This window comes from Phoenix dactylifera, chromosome 8, assembly GCF_009389715.1.
Source record: "Phoenix dactylifera cultivar Barhee BC4 chromosome 8, palm_55x_up_171113_PBpolish2nd_filt_p, whole genome shotgun sequence".
In the NCBI taxonomy this organism is placed as follows: Eukaryota; Viridiplantae; Streptophyta; class Magnoliopsida; order Arecales; family Arecaceae; genus Phoenix; species Phoenix dactylifera.
In genome coordinates, this window is record NC_052399.1 from 16,602,098 (window position 1) to 16,619,052 (window position 16,955).

The 16,955-nt window shown below is 38.4% G+C and overlaps 1 protein-coding gene across 3 annotated transcripts; it reads right to left on the minus strand.

Annotated features, from left to right (window-relative positions):
• Positions 1-1,160: 1,160 nt before the first annotated feature.
• Positions 1,161-15,664, minus strand: LOC103702531 (putative ubiquitin-conjugating enzyme E2 38). Of its 3 annotated transcripts, XM_026802783.2 has the most exons (9): positions 15,451-15,664; positions 15,277-15,373; positions 6,679-6,813; positions 6,125-6,547; positions 5,973-6,036; positions 4,311-4,450; positions 3,922-4,233; positions 3,404-3,740; positions 1,161-1,395 (listed from the first exon to the last, which is right to left on the minus strand). In XM_026802783.2, exons 1-8 carry the CDS (start codon positions 15,483-15,485, stop codon positions 3,441-3,443), a joined length of 1,506 nt encoding a protein of 501 aa, XP_026658584.2. In that variant the 5' UTR covers positions 15,486-15,664; the 3' UTR covers positions 1,161-1,395; positions 3,404-3,440. The 3 variants fall into 3 exon arrangements, with proteins under 3 accessions (XP_026658584.2, XP_008783220.2, XP_038984993.1); XM_008784998.3 differs by lacking the exon at positions 1,161-1,395 and having other exon boundaries at positions 3,202-3,740; positions 15,451-15,663; XM_039129065.1 differs by lacking the exons at positions 1,161-1,395; positions 15,451-15,664 and adding an exon at positions 11,344-11,402 and having other exon boundaries at positions 3,202-3,740.
• Positions 15,665-16,955: the final 1,291 nt, after the last annotated feature.

Sequence of the window (16,955 nt, forward strand, 5' to 3'; positions counted from 1 at the left end):
CTAGGCTATTCGAAATTTCTTGGATCAGTACTTCCTACAAAAAGAAAAGAAAGAAATTTCTTGGATAGGCAGTAGGCTTTAGGAAAACTTGCCCAAACCCGCCGTTCAGTCAAGGAAGCTTGACAATTAGTAAATTTGATGGACGTAGAAGACAAGTCCATACAAGTCACTTAATCCAATGAAATGGAGCACTAGGTCCTAGAGGAATTTAATTTTTTTGGTGGGACTGTTCAAAGTCTGCGGAGAGACTTGGAATAGCTAGATTTTCCACAGCTATCATTCAAAGAAAAAGGATAATAGAGCAATTGTGGAGAGAAGTTGGGGCTTTGGTCTTCATTTATTGCGTGTGTGGCTTGATTCTATAATGAGATGGTATCTTCCACTTCTGAAGAAATATTTCAAGATATGCTCGCCCGACAAACTCAAAGCATTGGGCAACAAAGATCACTAAGAAATATTGACTTTGCATCGTTGCGTGTGGATTTAACTTCATGAATTTTTTCTTAAAATCAAAATTTTAAAAAGCTTTATACCAATATCTTTACCACACTCTATCATTCATCAACCTGTCAAAGCAACCAATGGGTGATCCAATGATGGGTTCATGAATCCTTGTTTCGTGCCAAAGATACATATCCATCCTTCTCAAATCATTTTCATTATCTTTTCCACCTATATCATATTTGAGAGATCGGCAGATTCTGCCATAATAAACCAGATGCAAATGGATAGGGTGGACTTGGATCTATAATCAACTAGTCTCTTTTTTTACTTTTTTTTTTAATGTAAGGAACGTTTGAGCCACCCTAAATTCATTGAATTGAATGAAAGAATATACAAGCCCGGGTGTGTGCCACCCCAAAAGAGAACAGAAGAAAGGTTACAAACGAGAAGACAAGAAACAAGAAAGAAGGGGATTTTCCCGGAAAAAAGAACAAAAGCAACCAAGTAAGAGTCGGGCAGTAGAAATAAGGGGAGACAAAAGATTGAAAACACTCACTCGCTTACCCAAACAGAACACCTTCCAACTCTTTATTCGGTCATGCACAATAACGAACCATTCAAAATGCTTGGCATGTGTTTCCTCAAAAGAAGAGAAGAAATTTTTTAGATATCCAAAAGAAGATGATGTTTGATTCTGAATCAAAAGAGTCAAGTTAAATCGTCTAGTGGATAAATAGGAAACATTTAGATCCAAATTCTAGATACAGAAACGGTCTGATTTGGCCGCTCTTATCAGTTTGGTTACAATGGTTCTATTAGTTTGAATGAAGGATCCTCGTCCCATCCTGTATCAGGCACTGAACTAAAGCCTTGACCATAGATAGTTATTCTGCAATTTGCTGGGCAGCAATTCTGAATCAAAAAAGAAATCATCTCTGTCAAATCTGTAACCTGGAAAGAAGGGATAGAAACTTGCATCAGTCCATGCATGGTTATTGCTTGCAGTCATGCCAAAATCCAAATTTCTAGGTGAAACATCATCTTAGCGCAACTCGCTTGAATGGCCTCCTGCCTTCTTTATGCCACATGATTTCCTCAAATGCTATTTCTCGCTATACTCTTTACTTAAAGAGTAAGGGTAATGGCCCGTGGAATTGGAAGGGTGGATAATTCCAGTGTCATTTTGCAAAGAGAAGGAACAGGTTCAGGAATGGGAGTTATGGTTGCAATTTCCCAACATCCGAACAAGACACGAGGCAGAGACACACAAAAGGTGGCAAGAAATTGAAATCCTCACCTAGAGGATTGCAGTTACCTGCAGACCTGGAATGCAACGATTTGAGTAGTGAAGAAATGCTTATATTCTGCTCTAAACTGAGCTATCCCCACACTCAACACCAAAACAGTGTCCATTGAGATTCTGAGATCAATCTATAGTTCTATTCATTGTCATGATAACCCAATACGGAAATAGGATCGAAATGATCAGTTCCCGAATATCAACTTTCAAATGTCCCAATAATCAAATTAGTGCGAACTAAAGCCTAAAGATGTAGTTCTGAAGTGTCAATTTACCTCGTTCGTAGAAACCATGGCCGGATCCAATCATCAGAGCTAAAACATCCAAAACCCGCCACAGATAGATATAATCACCTCACATGGGGAGTCGGGCATCCGACCGAGCAGGAGAGCGGCAGGCATTCTCGGCTGTTTGGAAGACCTGGCCAGCTTTGAGACGGACGACGACTAGCAGTCTCTCATAGATCATCAGGGAAGAATTGTGCTGCATAGACTCTGGGAATGTGGGAGGATGATGGGGGGCTTGGAATCGAGATGAGAAATTTGACATTCAGTGTGGAATTAACCAAGCCAGATGGTGAACCAGTCTCTCTCCAATGGGCTGAGGTTGGGAGCCAAGAAGGAACAGTCATCATGGGAGAAGAGCGATTGGCCAGAAGAAAGGGAGAAGAGGGGAATGATGGCTTAGCGAACGGTGAGCAGGAAGAGGAAACTAGGCTGAAGGGTAAAGGAGAGGATGGAAGAAGCACTCTCTCGAAACCTCAATCTTATGAGAAGAGGAGTGGAGTGCAGAAGAGATCATTTGAGGGGAAATTTCCCAGCATGCTAGGCTAGCAAAATCTTTTCAACAGTTTAGCCATAACACAATTGAGTGTAAGGTGCATTACTCAATTATTGATAAGACAAATAAGATGGCCACTGTCCCAGATAAGGATGGAAAAGAACCATGTAAAGCCATGCATCCCATAATTTTACATAGCAAAATGCCAGAAAATCTCTCGAGAGATTGGGAACAACAAAATTAAAGTAATATGTGACATGGTTCAGCACATTATGATGTACATTGTGCAGTATCATATTATACGATTTTCTAATGCATTAATTTCTTTAAAGTTCCAAACGTCAGTAAAAATACATTAATTCCTTAGATATTCAGTCATATAATATCATAATTACAGCATCATAATACCAGCAAAGAGCCAACCTTACATTAAAGCATATCATATACTCATCAGGAAGCAAATATCTAGCATGTCATTATCATCCTAGGAATGACTTGATGTATTACTCATAACATAAGCAGTATGCTACATGCCAACTGATGAAATTGCATGCTATATATTAAACATGTCTCCATGCAAAATTACTTCCTCAGCTTCAGATATCAACAACTAAACTTTTGATTAGAAGGACCGCACAAAAAAGAGATGAAATGCCAAAAAGAGATGAACTCAAGGATGGTGTCTAGAAGAAAAAAGATACCAATAGGAAGCAATGTATTTTTTCTAAAGAATCCTCCATAAGCATCAAAAGTTCAAAACCTCGGCCTAGGGGTATCTAGATGCCCAATTTACAAGATGCATAAGCTAGGCACAGAAAATTTCACAAGTTACCATTGTCCATTCTAAACTTATATAAAAATGGAAACTATCATGTCTACCTAGGCAAAATTGCTTCATTGGTACTGGAATTTTAACTCAGAGCCTCAGTGTAGTATCACAGTCTTTAGCGACATCAACTGCTCCAGCATTGACTTTCTGAGCAAGAAATTCATCACAATCAGCTCCTTTGACAGTGAACTCCATCAAAAGTTCCTCAAAGAGTTTCTTCAGTGTGACTTTGAATCTTGTTATCGGAGTCTTATCATCCTCATCAACATCTTGCACCTCGTCATTAATGACAGACCCAACTTGAGCACCGCCCATGTAAGCTCTGCATGCGACAAGGATAACACGTCCCTGCTTGCAGAAATGTCCTGCAACAAAGTCCTCGAAATGCTGCAAGAACCCATATATGAAGTTACGCATGTAAAGCTTCCGCTGCTCAAAATATGCTAATATTCTTAAAAGCTTCTTGTGATCATGAATATACCAGAGGGTACACGAAGCCTTCTAAACTATACATATTACTTTGTATTTATAGCATGAGGTGCTACAGATAATAAGGAATAGTCCTCACCTTTAAAGGCCTCCGCAGAGAGTACAACATTGTCTTGCAGGACAGCAAGAAGATTTCCTCATTGTATGCCAAGGAATTCCTCTCCCCCTGGGGCGTGTTAGCAGTCCTAGAGTATCCTGGTTCATTGAAGTATGGCTTTGAATTCAGAACCAGAGCTTGAATTGAGACCAAGACCTGCAGCATGGTCGAGTTTGACGGGTTCCACTTTTCACAACCGCTGCCAGACCAGGTGTTCAAAAGGCTAAGGCAGACCTTCCCACAGGCATACAGGTTTGGATTAAGTCGGAGTCCACCAGAAAGATAGTGTACAGCCTGCACATTTAAGAAAGTTCTCTTATTATTCAAGTTGGAGATAGAGAAGTCAGTAGAGAACATGACCACTCACATACCGGGGGTGATTGTGGATAGGTAGAAGGAAACTGAATGTCAAAAAAGAAGAGGCCATCATGATAAGGAGTTCCCGCTGGTCCTATTATAACAGCCCTCAGCAGATCCATCCTACCTTCATAGACTCTTACAAATATCGTCTCTAAAGAAGTATAACAAAACCAATATGATTACATAAATTAAGTACTAGAAAGTGAACACAATTAAATGAAATTCGAGCTTCAACTTACATATCCTTGTGCAACCTAAGCAACCAAAAACATCATAATGAATTAAAGTATAGAAAACTGATGTACTTACGATGTCATAAATGGTGCAATCAAAGGATTCTGCAATAGCAAATATTATTTCTGGTGCAACAGATATTCAAACCAAAAGGCAGATTACACTACAAGCCCGAGAAAATCTAGTGGATGATAATGCTGGAAAAGACTATCACTAGAACTTTTCACTTCAACAAATTTCTGGGTGAAACTGCTCGAGCAAAGCCTCTCCTTTGAGGTTCCTTGAGACTAAATTCTGGAGTTAAATAACATGGTCCAGATTTTAGTGGTAACTACCAATTTTTTTTTCTACAAAAGCAGCTGGACTAGTTATATCTATGCCACCATGTGGCTAAATGCAAAGATATCAGCAGCAGCCAGCCTCGTAAATAAGTCTAACATTTCCGCATGGCAAATCACAAGACGCTGGTTCATGCAGCTTCGAGACCCCACAACATAGTGATATGCAAGCAGAAGCTATGGACCTATCCATAAGCCTGCTCTGCTGATTACATATAGACTTGTCTACAAGATCTACTTAGTAAAGATATCCTTGTAAACACCTCACCTCTCCGCTTGCAGCGCTCCTTTCCCAAGACTCTTGAGATCTCCCTCTAGCCAACCCTGGACCACAAGTTCTCCAAAGGGGGTGCACCTTCTGAACAGATGGATTTTTAGGAGGCTTCCTCAAAGCAGTGGATTGCCAGGTTAAACCTCTGGCTGACCATCTAGCTCCAGGCCATACACCTGAAAGTTAGGTTACATATCCACAGGACAGGTTTTGCTGCTCTTTGCACCACTAGCCCTAAACCCTGCTCCCCTCCATTCAAGAGATGGTTGATGTGAAATCGTGATCTTGTAGGCATATATAAAGTGAATTTTGTGAACCTCCAAAGAGTAGGAACATTTCTCCACATTGTGGATGGTTGATTTAAAATAGGCAAACGACTACAATGATGAAAAGAGCATCTAGCTTCAGTTGTAGCATATGGTGCTCATATATATGCTAGCCAAGAATATGTGAAGAGGGTCTTTTAATAATTCAGGCATCAATACTAGCTTTAAATCTTCCTCTTTCAGATCAAAACAAGATCACCCTTTTTTTCAGTGGAAAACAAGATCACCCTAAGACATCTCATATTTTTTATTGTTGCACAATCCTCTTGGGTTCTAACACATCAGCTAAGTCATTCAAGCTTGACAAATGGAAACATACTTAACTAGATGATGCATAATATTTTCCAAGAATTAATTAGAAAAAAATTGTTTTGAGATAAATGAGGAACATATCATTAAAACCATATTAAAAAACGAAAATAGAAGGAAGAAGTCAATAGATAGAAACAGTTAGCAGATCACAAATTGGTTATAGTTGCACGACTTTCAACAGATCACACTCACCTGGTAAATCCTTCTCCAGGACCTTCCACTCATGCTGAATCCTCTTTGTCCAATCTTTTGATGGCTGATATTAATATACCAAAATGGGGAAAAAAATAACAATGGCCAAAGCTGAGAAGAAACAAGAGAATTTAAATAATTAACAAACTTACCTTATTCAATGCAGATGAATTGGCATAATAATGGTCTGAGTAATCCCCAACAGTATCGAACTGCTTGAATGATTTAAATTTGCTGTCAATTTCATCTTCAATCTGTGTCCTCAGCTTGAAATCAATTGGCCTTTCGGGTTCGGACTTTTGCAACCATGGTACCGAAGCCTCCACCCCTGGAGGTAGATCCAAATCATCAAACTTAGCAACCAAACTATAGTTACAATCATTATCAATCAACTCAGCATCATATTCATAGTCTTCATCATCTTCATCATAGTCATATTCCTCCTCTTCATCCATGTAGGGAAAATCTTCTAGGCTGAGCTCGGGGCATGCCACAGTATGCATGAGAATGTCATTTTGCACACCAAGGTTTGAACTATTTGAACTAGAACCTATAAGTTCATTGGAATAAACACCCTGCAGAATTTATTCAAGGAAAAAAGAATTCGTTATATCCATGTTATCAAATGATACTGGTACCAGAAATTGCAAAGTAGTTGATTTTGATCATGAAAAGTATTCTGTATACATTCAAGAATTGTTCACACCTTTACTTCCTTTTGCCTATCCATATCATATTCCACAGTTTGCTTATTCTTATAGTCTGAACTACTTTCTTGGATGATCACAACTGAATCTGTATTATCATCCCCATCAATTTGAATGACCTCATGAGGAACAACCTACAATATGCAAACAAGTTGCTAGTTGAGTAAGTACAAAACTATGAAAACTATTTCAAAAGTCCACTAATCAATGCAACAGAATAAATTGAACCACGGCGGAATATAAGCTCGTACTAATAGAATGTTTGGAAAAATATGCGACAATACTATATTTATGTGTTGTGTTAAACAATTTGGATATACCAAAAATATCACGATATAATAGATCTCATCATCCTAGCTTCTCCAATATGCTTGATGCCTCTACCTTATTCAGCCAAACAAGGCTGCATCCATATTTGAGAAGCATACCAAACAAATAGGAGTGGATAAAAAAGTGAAATTATATAAACATATTAAACAAGTTAAAATATAATAAGAGCATCCAGAGACAAAACGGTTAGAGTATTAGATAATCAAAAATGGTAATTAGCAAAGGGCATCGTCCAAACATAATTAGAAATAATACCCTCCTATTAATGAAAAATTTAACCAACTAATATGAACAAAATTGGTTTAAATTGAGCATATCATGTAAAAAAAATGTTCAAGACAGAAATATTGATAGGTTTCTGTCTATAGAAACCATTTTTATCTTACTGATTATACAATTGGAAGAGCATTTTATCTATGTAAATTTGAAAGACAAAAAGAGCTGCAAGTTCAGATCATATGTCATGGAATGTCATAATGTAGAACAACCATGATAGAAATCCTTCCTGAACAACAAATAGAAAATCCACTTTATACAGCCACAAGACAAAACTACTGCTGAAGTCGTGTTTTATTTCATAATATCTCAAACTAATGAAATGAAAACTGACAACATAAACAGAAACAGTATGAGTAATAAAACACACACACACATATACATATATATAGTCAAGTAAATACTATATAGAGGCATGTCGCCTGGTTTCTATAATAAGTAGCAAAGAAGGGACCCTTTCTTGATCAATAGTATTATCACCAAAATGAAGAGTGGAAGCCAATGAAATCATTGGAAACTTAGATCAGCTTTTTTATTCAGTAATAATAAATTTCAGTAAATTGACTCGAATGCTTTTAGACCAAATGGCATTCTAGAAAATCACGGAGATCCAATCTTATATAATAATCTCATTTGCTATTGGCAAGAGCATTTAAAGAGAGTTAGTGAGATCACAGAAATATAATGTAATGGAGATTGTATTGTCATACAATAAACATTCTTCTTAATCTTATGACAGACCTGCCAAACATTAAAAAAAGAACACCTAAGAACATAGAACAAGATGGAAAAACTATCTTTATTACCATCATGGCCAATTCAGCAGATAAAAACCACAGCTTACTTGCAGGTAAATGACATTCACGGAAAAGGCGGTAAAATAGTTTAAGAGTGACAAACAAATTTGACAGAACAAAAGGTAGAAATGGGTCGAACAAACTGATCTTGTTCAAACCCAACACAATTTGCAGCTGGAGTAAATTATTTTAAGGCTTCTTCTGAGCTAAATGACAACCGAACCATATTAAGAACAAATTCTCTAGAGTTCAACTTTTAGTGTTTCAGAGATAATCTACTATAAGTCTACAATATCTTAACAAACTACCCTGTAACTGATTAGATATTATTTACAACTTCCCCTCCTTGAATATTCTCTAAATAAGCCAGCCATACTTCTCTAAACAGGAGTTAAAATTACTATGTTCAAGATATCACATGCAAAATTCAATAAGTTATCCTCAAGGCACTTCAAAATCATAAATTATAATAGCAAAAAGATCAAACAAAACAAGTAGTTTGTCTTTATAGACCCAAGGAGTAAAACTTATCATTTAAAAGTAAGACACCATAGATCTAAATCCAAACATAAAATCACCAAAACAAATTCTTATAAAGCTATAAACAAACCTTTCGACATGCAGACTCTTACAGTTAACGGTATCAAGACAAGGTCTGCCTGAGCCTGAACTAGAGATGGAAACAATAGGCTTAGGCCTAAACCATAATGTAGCTTGAAAGTAACATCAACATACAGGGCCAGGGCTTTGTTTTTCTGTCAAGCCAAGTCAGGCTTGGCATGAGGCCTGTCTTAGATTTTCTTAATATCTAAAGCCCAAGCCTCCCCCAAACTAGCTTGAGATTCAACTTCTTAGCCCTAAGCCATGCCGAGGGCCTACATTCCAATCCTGGGCTTGTAATTTTTTGGACTGGTCCGACCCATTGACACTGCTCTTTACTATCAGCTCTACAATAAGAGCAAAACTTCATCTTTCTTGGTAAATCTTTTTCTCCTTTTGTCCTGGGTGGGACTCTGGGTGTTTTCATGGGGAAGGATGGTGGGATGGTCAGGCTAGGAGGATCAATGTGGCTCCAATGGTATCAATAATTGATGCAGAGAATCCTTGGAGGACAATATTGTGCAATAAATGCCAATTTAACTCATAAGAAAAAGAAAATTACAAGAAGGACATCACTGCACGTATTAGAGAGCTAAATTTATCCAAGGCAACTTATAAGAAGCACAATCGCAAGAGAGGAAGAGATATGGATGAAGATGGAACCAAGAGAAAGATGATGCATAAAATTAGAATTTACTCTTTTTCGTTTTTTGACCCGCCTTTGAAGTTGCTCTAGTTTTTTTCTCTTTCTTTCCGATGGCCTATATTCATGTTGTTTATTTAGTCCTTATGAGGATGTGGTCAATAATTACATGGGAATACGATTAGAATTCTTTTCTAAGTCTCTTATGAAGTTTGTGTGCATCTTTCCCTCGACAGTTCTAGACTATGTTAATTTTATTACTTTATTTCAGATTTTATTCATGGAGATATTCATGGAGAATCAGATAGTGTTGGGACGAAAGGGTCCATTCATTGAACTATAAAGCACAATCAACCCTATTTTATGTTGTTGTGGCCCAACTGTGAAGACAACAAAAGGGCAGAAATAAGCAAGAACCCAACCTCACTTCAATGAATATTTGTAGATTAATTTTTTAAAAAAGTTAGAAATTTAAAGCAATAGCAGGGAGTTTGCATCGTAGACTAATCCTCGAAGATGAAGACTGGTTAGTTTTATTTATAAAAGGTGGGATTGACTTAAGTTTAAGACTTTTATGTTAGATTTTGAGAAAACAGAATGAATGTACCACTTATTTTCCTTATAAGCATGGCATGTCTACATTTTTTTTTTTGTGCAACTGGACTGAGAATTCACCTGAAGTTATAAATTCAACCATTTTTTTTTTTGTCTAAGCATCTAAATCAAGTTTATCTCAAATGGTATCAGAGAGCAGATTCTTGCAGATCTATGATACTTTTGCTGTTAGGACACACAAGGAAAGTGCATCAAGAGACTGATTTGACATTTTATAGTATTTGAGAGAACAGTATGGTGCCTAGCAGATGCATCTCTTTAACAAACTGAAATATGACATGTTATAAGAAGACAGAAATCTGGCTGACATTTTCACTTAAAATTGATGTGCTAGAGGAAAAGAGTCAAAAGGGCCTATTGCGATCGCTGCAAATAAGATGATGCTTGAAGGTTCGATAATTAAAGACCATGATATTTCAATATGTAACAGAGCCCTGCATACCAAAAAGTGATGATCACGATTAACCAGGACAAATCAATACAAAGAAATAGAAAAAAGAAAGAGGGGGGCCTTAAAAGGGCGACATGATGGGTAAGATTAATCAAGCATGAACCTCGTATCAACTAATTTCCTTTAATTTGATAGATACATGATATATATTTATTTATTTGTGTACTTGGAATATTAAGCAGCACTAGCATTTCTGGGAATGGCAGAATGCAAGATAAATACTACCCTATCTCAGAACCATCTAAAAGGTTTTAAATGTTAAGGTACTTGATACCTGCACATAGCAGGTTAAGGGGAAACAATTAGATGACTTTGGGAGATATAACTAGATCATTTATAAAAACTCTTCCTTCTTGACAACTACCAAGAAAGACATTGGTTTTGTTGATAGTGTAAAATGTCTATACCTCATTCTGATGCAAAATTTACCAACTGCATGGATCTCTTAATGGTTCTCCAACAAAATAATAATAATAATAATTTACCAACTACTACAAAGTACAAAATCATTTATCAGTCGAAGAATGCTTGAATGTAGATTAGGTTCAAGATCCAATTGATACCGGACCCACCATACAATATTGCACATTCATTGGTGCAACTTCATCCAAATGCAAAAGCAATATACTGAAATTATGAGTCACGCCACTTCCAAGCTGATCTGATCATAATTCTCTTATTAGCTAGGATGGTTTCCAAGTTGGAGTGCATAGAACAAGCAACATTGTCACGCCCCGAACCCAGCATCCGGGTCCGGTACGCAACCGGCCGCATGAGCCCTAGAGTAGTGCCCTAAAAATCATGCAAGGTCTAAGATAAACAAAAATCCAATAAATACACAACTAATTAATTAATTCAAATTGACAAATTCAACATATCTAGATAATCAATTTGGTTCAATTACAAGATGTTCAAATATTCATCGAAATCAAAGAAACATAAACTAACTAACTAGCTAATGACTTTGATACTCGCTCTCCCAACCCATCCATGTTTATGCATCCTGCAACTCTGAAAAGAGAAAAAAGAAGGGGGTGAGCTTTACAGCCCAGTAAGAACCCCTACACATCCACTCCAACACAATAATAATATAGATTTGAAAACCACGACAAATCGATGCACATTTCATGAAATCATAAACGGCTTCCAACAGGCTCAAATAATCAATATAAGTATGTACATTCACCATCAATGAAAATCCAGCCACACAAGAATGATATAATATATGATAGCTCATAAATCTTCATTACTGTTTTCAATGCCTTTTCTTTTTATTCTATATTAACTTGATTCGGATCAATTATCTTTCCGACTTTGGGCCAAATTCCGGTCATGTTTCCAGCCCGTGACGGGGTAAACCAATAGTGTCACACTTAGGGCCTGTGACGGGCAAACCAACATTGTCACACTTAGAGCCTGTAACGAGCAAACCAATAGTATCACACTTAGAGCCTGTGACGGACAAACCAACATTGTCACACTTAGAGCCTGTAACGGGCAAACCAATAATAACGAGATGGCCCAAAGTCAATATTCATTTAATCAATTTCACATCCACACATCAATCCATTTTATTAATTTCCAGCTTTAGACTAACCCGGTCATGTTTCCAGCCCATGACAGGCAACCAATAATATCAAGGTTAGTCTATAGCACCACATCCATAAATCCAATTATGCAAGTGTTGGTTATGCGCATGCATGCATCCATCATGATACCAACCACAAGCGAATACGATCAAAATACAATTTAATATAAAATTATTTTTGCTTCTTACTTATCTGGATCATAGAACATCATACATAGATAGGTGCAAAATATTTATATCATGCAGGATTGGCGTACAAGGATTCTTACCCCTTTGCTGACAACCTAGACATACCACCTTGATCTACGAACTAGGGTGCGCAGAACCCTGCTCAATGTCTCTTTGTCCAACAGTTTGTTACCCTACAGAACCAAATCAATATTAAAAATTATCTGGAGTATCTGACAACCCAAAACCCTCCATTGAACCACGACTATCCAGCAGTCCTTACAAACAATGGTCTCCCCAGATCAAACTAGAGAGAGAGAAAACTCCAATCTAGAGAGAGAAACTGGAGAGAGAAAATCTAGAGAGAAAACCCATAGAGTGAGAAAGTCTCATAGAGAGAGTCCCAAGAGATTGAAACATAGAGGGAGAAACAGGAGAGAGAAATCAAGGGAGAGGAGAGAGAAAGAGAGGAGAGCAGAAGAAGAGAGAGAAACCCTCTCTCTCCTCTCTTTACGTTCGGCCGCCTCCTTTCCCTCCCCCCCCCCCCGAGGTCCAAGAGGCGGCGGCCATGGCGGCCCGGCCCCCACTTGACGGCGGCCACAACCCTGGCCAAACTGGTGGCCCCAGCCCCGCCAAACCGGCGGCCGGCAATGCTGAAACAAGAGGGATGAGGACCAAAACAGGGATGAACAGGGCATCCCTGTTTCGGCGATTTTCTGGTGATGCATCGGCTCCAATCACGACGAACAAGGCCGAAAACAACAGAGAAGAAAGAGAAGGAGAAGGAGGAGCCTTACCTCAGTCCGGTGTGGCGCTCCGGTGGCTTTCCGGCGACAAATCAAGGAAGAAGGATTCGGAAGAGGAGCTTCGGATTCGGCGGTGATTTTCGGTAATTTGGGTGGAGAAAATCAGAGGAGGAGAGGGGGGATTATATAGGCAAAATCTCTTGAGATGCCCTCTTCTCCGCTGGATTCGGGGAGGAAGAAGACCCTAGCCGGGTTTTCTTCCTCGACCGCCCCCGTGCCAGGCACGGGTCAAGTTTGTGGGCCTGGCCACTCCGGGCCGGCCCACGAGACCTTTTTTTTTTATTATTTTTTAGGGGTATTACAAACATAGTATAAGAAGAGAGGACCAAGCAAATTGAAGTGAACTTCCATTTTATTCAAAGCAGGTTGAAACTAAAGAAATCAAACATTATAGATCAAATCTCAAAATCAAAGCAGTCCAATGTTTCGCAATGATTAGTAGGAACTAGTACTTCTTTCTAGTTGATTTTCTTTTCATCTAAACACCAATGCAAGGCAGGGCAATGATAGGCACAAGCTGAACCAGAAGGCCCACCTATTCAGTCTGTTTACTAGACAGTTGAAAGCTTGAAGCAATAGGCAGGTTATAAAGCCAGGTACCATATTTATTTAAAAGAGCAAAAGTTCAAAATTCTTAAGTGATGGGGAGAGATTTAAAGAAAATTGTTAAGGAGGAGGCAGATGTCAATTATTCCACAAGCAGACACAAAAAAAGAGAAAACAAAGAATTTAAGTTTCCAATAATTCAAAGAAATGTTCATGTAAGGATAAATTTATGATAGACTGACAAAAGATAAAGAATAAATGGAAACCTTTCCGATATTTCCTGGGTTCAGTTTACCCTAAGAACATTTAGATCTTTAAGCACACCATAGCAACTACTTGATCTTAATACTTTTCTTGCTTTTGTTTGTAATTCATAATCGAAATTGTGCATACATGAAGTTCTTAACCGACATGAAGAGAGGGAAGAAAGAAGAAGTGATGATGGTTTTTTGAGATACCCCTTTGATCCTCTCAAGAATGATTTTCCAAGTATTCTACATATGGAAAATTCTCGCATTTGTTTTTAGCATGGTGAGCTGTACCGGTGCGTACTACCCCATATCAGGTGTACCGTATTATATAGGTACCAAACCGAGGCTCCATACGGGAGGTGTACCAAGTCTCAGTACACCGAATTCATCCCCGTACCAAACATACTGACATAGTACCAGCATAATACCAGTAGGGGCTCGGTACTGAGATGGCGAGTGTTGGTCTTTATCTTTGTAAAATCAATTAGGTGCATTAACCATTTCTTTCTTACTCCTTGGACAGATGTTCTACACATACTTAGCTAAAAGAAGCATACAACCCAACGGAATGAGTGGTGATCTATCCTTTATTCTCCGCATGAGCAACAAAAAATCTTTAAGATTTTATTTGTAGAACTCTCTCGATGCTATCAATGAAGACCTATAATGAGTCTATGTTCAATGCCTCAAGATTAATACTGACAGTAATAATGATCGACAACAATAACAATGTTAACAATAACAACAACAACAATAACAACAACAACAACAACAACAATAATAATAATAATAATAATAATAATGTTGTTGTTGTTGTTGTTGTTGTTATTATTATTATTATTGCTAAAATTTAATGATGTTACTAAGTAATAATGATGGTGATAATAACCACGACACCTTAACAAGGGTTTCTTCTTCTCTTTTTTTTATATATTTTCCTTTTCAGCACCTCAGAATTGTACCCTTCAAAGTGAAGCCCCAGGCCCCCAGCTACCTTCACCCTGCACGCAATTCTTTCAATTTTTTGATTTACCAAGACAAAAAATGCCCAGCTTGAAAAAGTTGACCCTAGTCAAGTCATCACAAAAATCCAACCAAAGTGACAGCATAAACAAGCATCATCTCCACTACCTACCCTAAGATCACTATTCAAAAAATAATCGAACAACTTCGATCACCCAGAATAACGAGAAAAAAAAAACAACTTTCGGAAGTTAAACGCAACAATACCAAACCCTATCTCGCGGACTTCCATGAAATCGATCATGCATGTCACGAAACTAACCAAATCAAACTACACTAAACCAGAGGACCAGGAATTCCAAAAAAAGAAACCATCAAGATTGCAGCTTTGTCTATCCCAGCCATAAGCCACGTGCAATCATGCGAACAGAACAAAAAACCCAAGCACAAAATTGGGAATTCAAGAAACAAAGAAGAAAGAAAGGGAGAAAAAGGGGGAATAGAGAGAGAGGAAAAAAAAAAGGAGAGAGGGAGAGAAGGGAAGGGAGAAGACGGCATTAGACCGGACAACGTTTGCGCTTCTGCTGGGCCGAGTTCCATCCCGACGAAGACGACACATCATGATCCTGGTACGAGGCGCTCCCCCCGAAGTGGTGGTGCCTGGGGATGGAAACCGTTATAAGTCGACACAGAGATAACGGCGGTAGAGGGTCCCGGACTAACGGAGACGTCCTTACTTGGAATCACCGTTGGTGGAGTAGTCGGCGTCCATGGAGCCGGCTCGGAATAGCGCGCCCAATGCGGACGACGAGAGAGGAGAAAGGGGGTGAACGGATCGGCTCGGGCTCGGCTTGCTGGCTTCCGAAGCTGGCTCGGCCGGCGACGGTTTTGAAGGCCTCTCACCGAGAAAGAGAGAGAGAGCGAGGGGAGGAGGAGGGGAAGAGCGCAAGAGGAGAGCTTTGGGTTTCCATTCCGCTTTTGTTTCTATATAAAGTGCGAAGAGGGACACTGAATTGTACCCCCTTGGAAAGACCACGGTGGTTTTATTGACGCCAGCCGTGTACTGTTACCAGTGGGCCCAACATTAATGACTTGGGTATAGTTTCGGGTGTGTCTTCAACTTCTTATCTGTATCTTGTGCGCAGGACTCTAACTTTACGTTCTTTAGGTGCTCCTCATCAGCGCTCGAAGGAGTGCAGATCGGGTATGCGAATCGGGAACAGCAAACACGTAACTAGACCATAAAATTCTGAAACGTATCGTAGGAGTAGACGTTTTGGATAATTGTGCTTCATTTTTGAGCAGTGAATAGCGAATAATTGTGCATGCGGTTTGGGATGGGCAGCTGATATTCCCAGTCCTGAAACTGGAAGTTAGTTTCCCACGTTGCAGCAGCCCTCGACAAAAATGGGACAATTTTTGCAAAACAAATTTTTATACCCAAAAAAATTGCATCCCATTACAAGTTTAGCCCTCTAAGTGAGGATTGGGGTTTGCTTCAGGACTATTTAGCGTAGCATACTGTAGCTGAGGATTGACCATGTATGGAGAACCTCAAGGGCATGCCCTATCATCTTTGAGAAAAATATAACGTTATAAATTGACGTGCCACACTATCATCTTTGAGATGAATGTAGGGTTACAAATTGATGTGTCAATGCATGATACATATTGTATGATGGGCTACGAATCATACTAGATAGACTATTAACTTGATGCATTAATTCAAAATAGTTGCGTTCAACCTATGACATGATAATTGATATATCGTTTAGATGGTTGATGTAATGTTTTTTATTTTTCTCATTAATTCGATGTGTTCTTAACTAAACTTGCATATGACATTCTGTTCCAAAAAGTTTAAGGAGAGACAAAAATTATGAAAACATCCATGGAAAACACCACCCGCTTCTCAGCTGGCATACATATTCTATCCCTCATTAATTGAACGTTATCATAACTTTTATGTTTTTTAAATAAAAATTATAACAAAAATTTCTTTACTTCTCTTTAAATTTTCGTTATTCTTACCTAGACTTAGCTGGCTTTTGACATTTTGCTCCAAAAAAATTTAAAGATAGACAAAACTATGAAAATATTCATAGAAAATACCTAACTACTTTCCAGCTGGCACACACATTCCGTTCAGGCAAAATGAATATTATTATATTTTTATATTTTTATTAGATATTAATATATATATTTTTTTAAAATTCACTACATACTCGACTGCCATTAACTA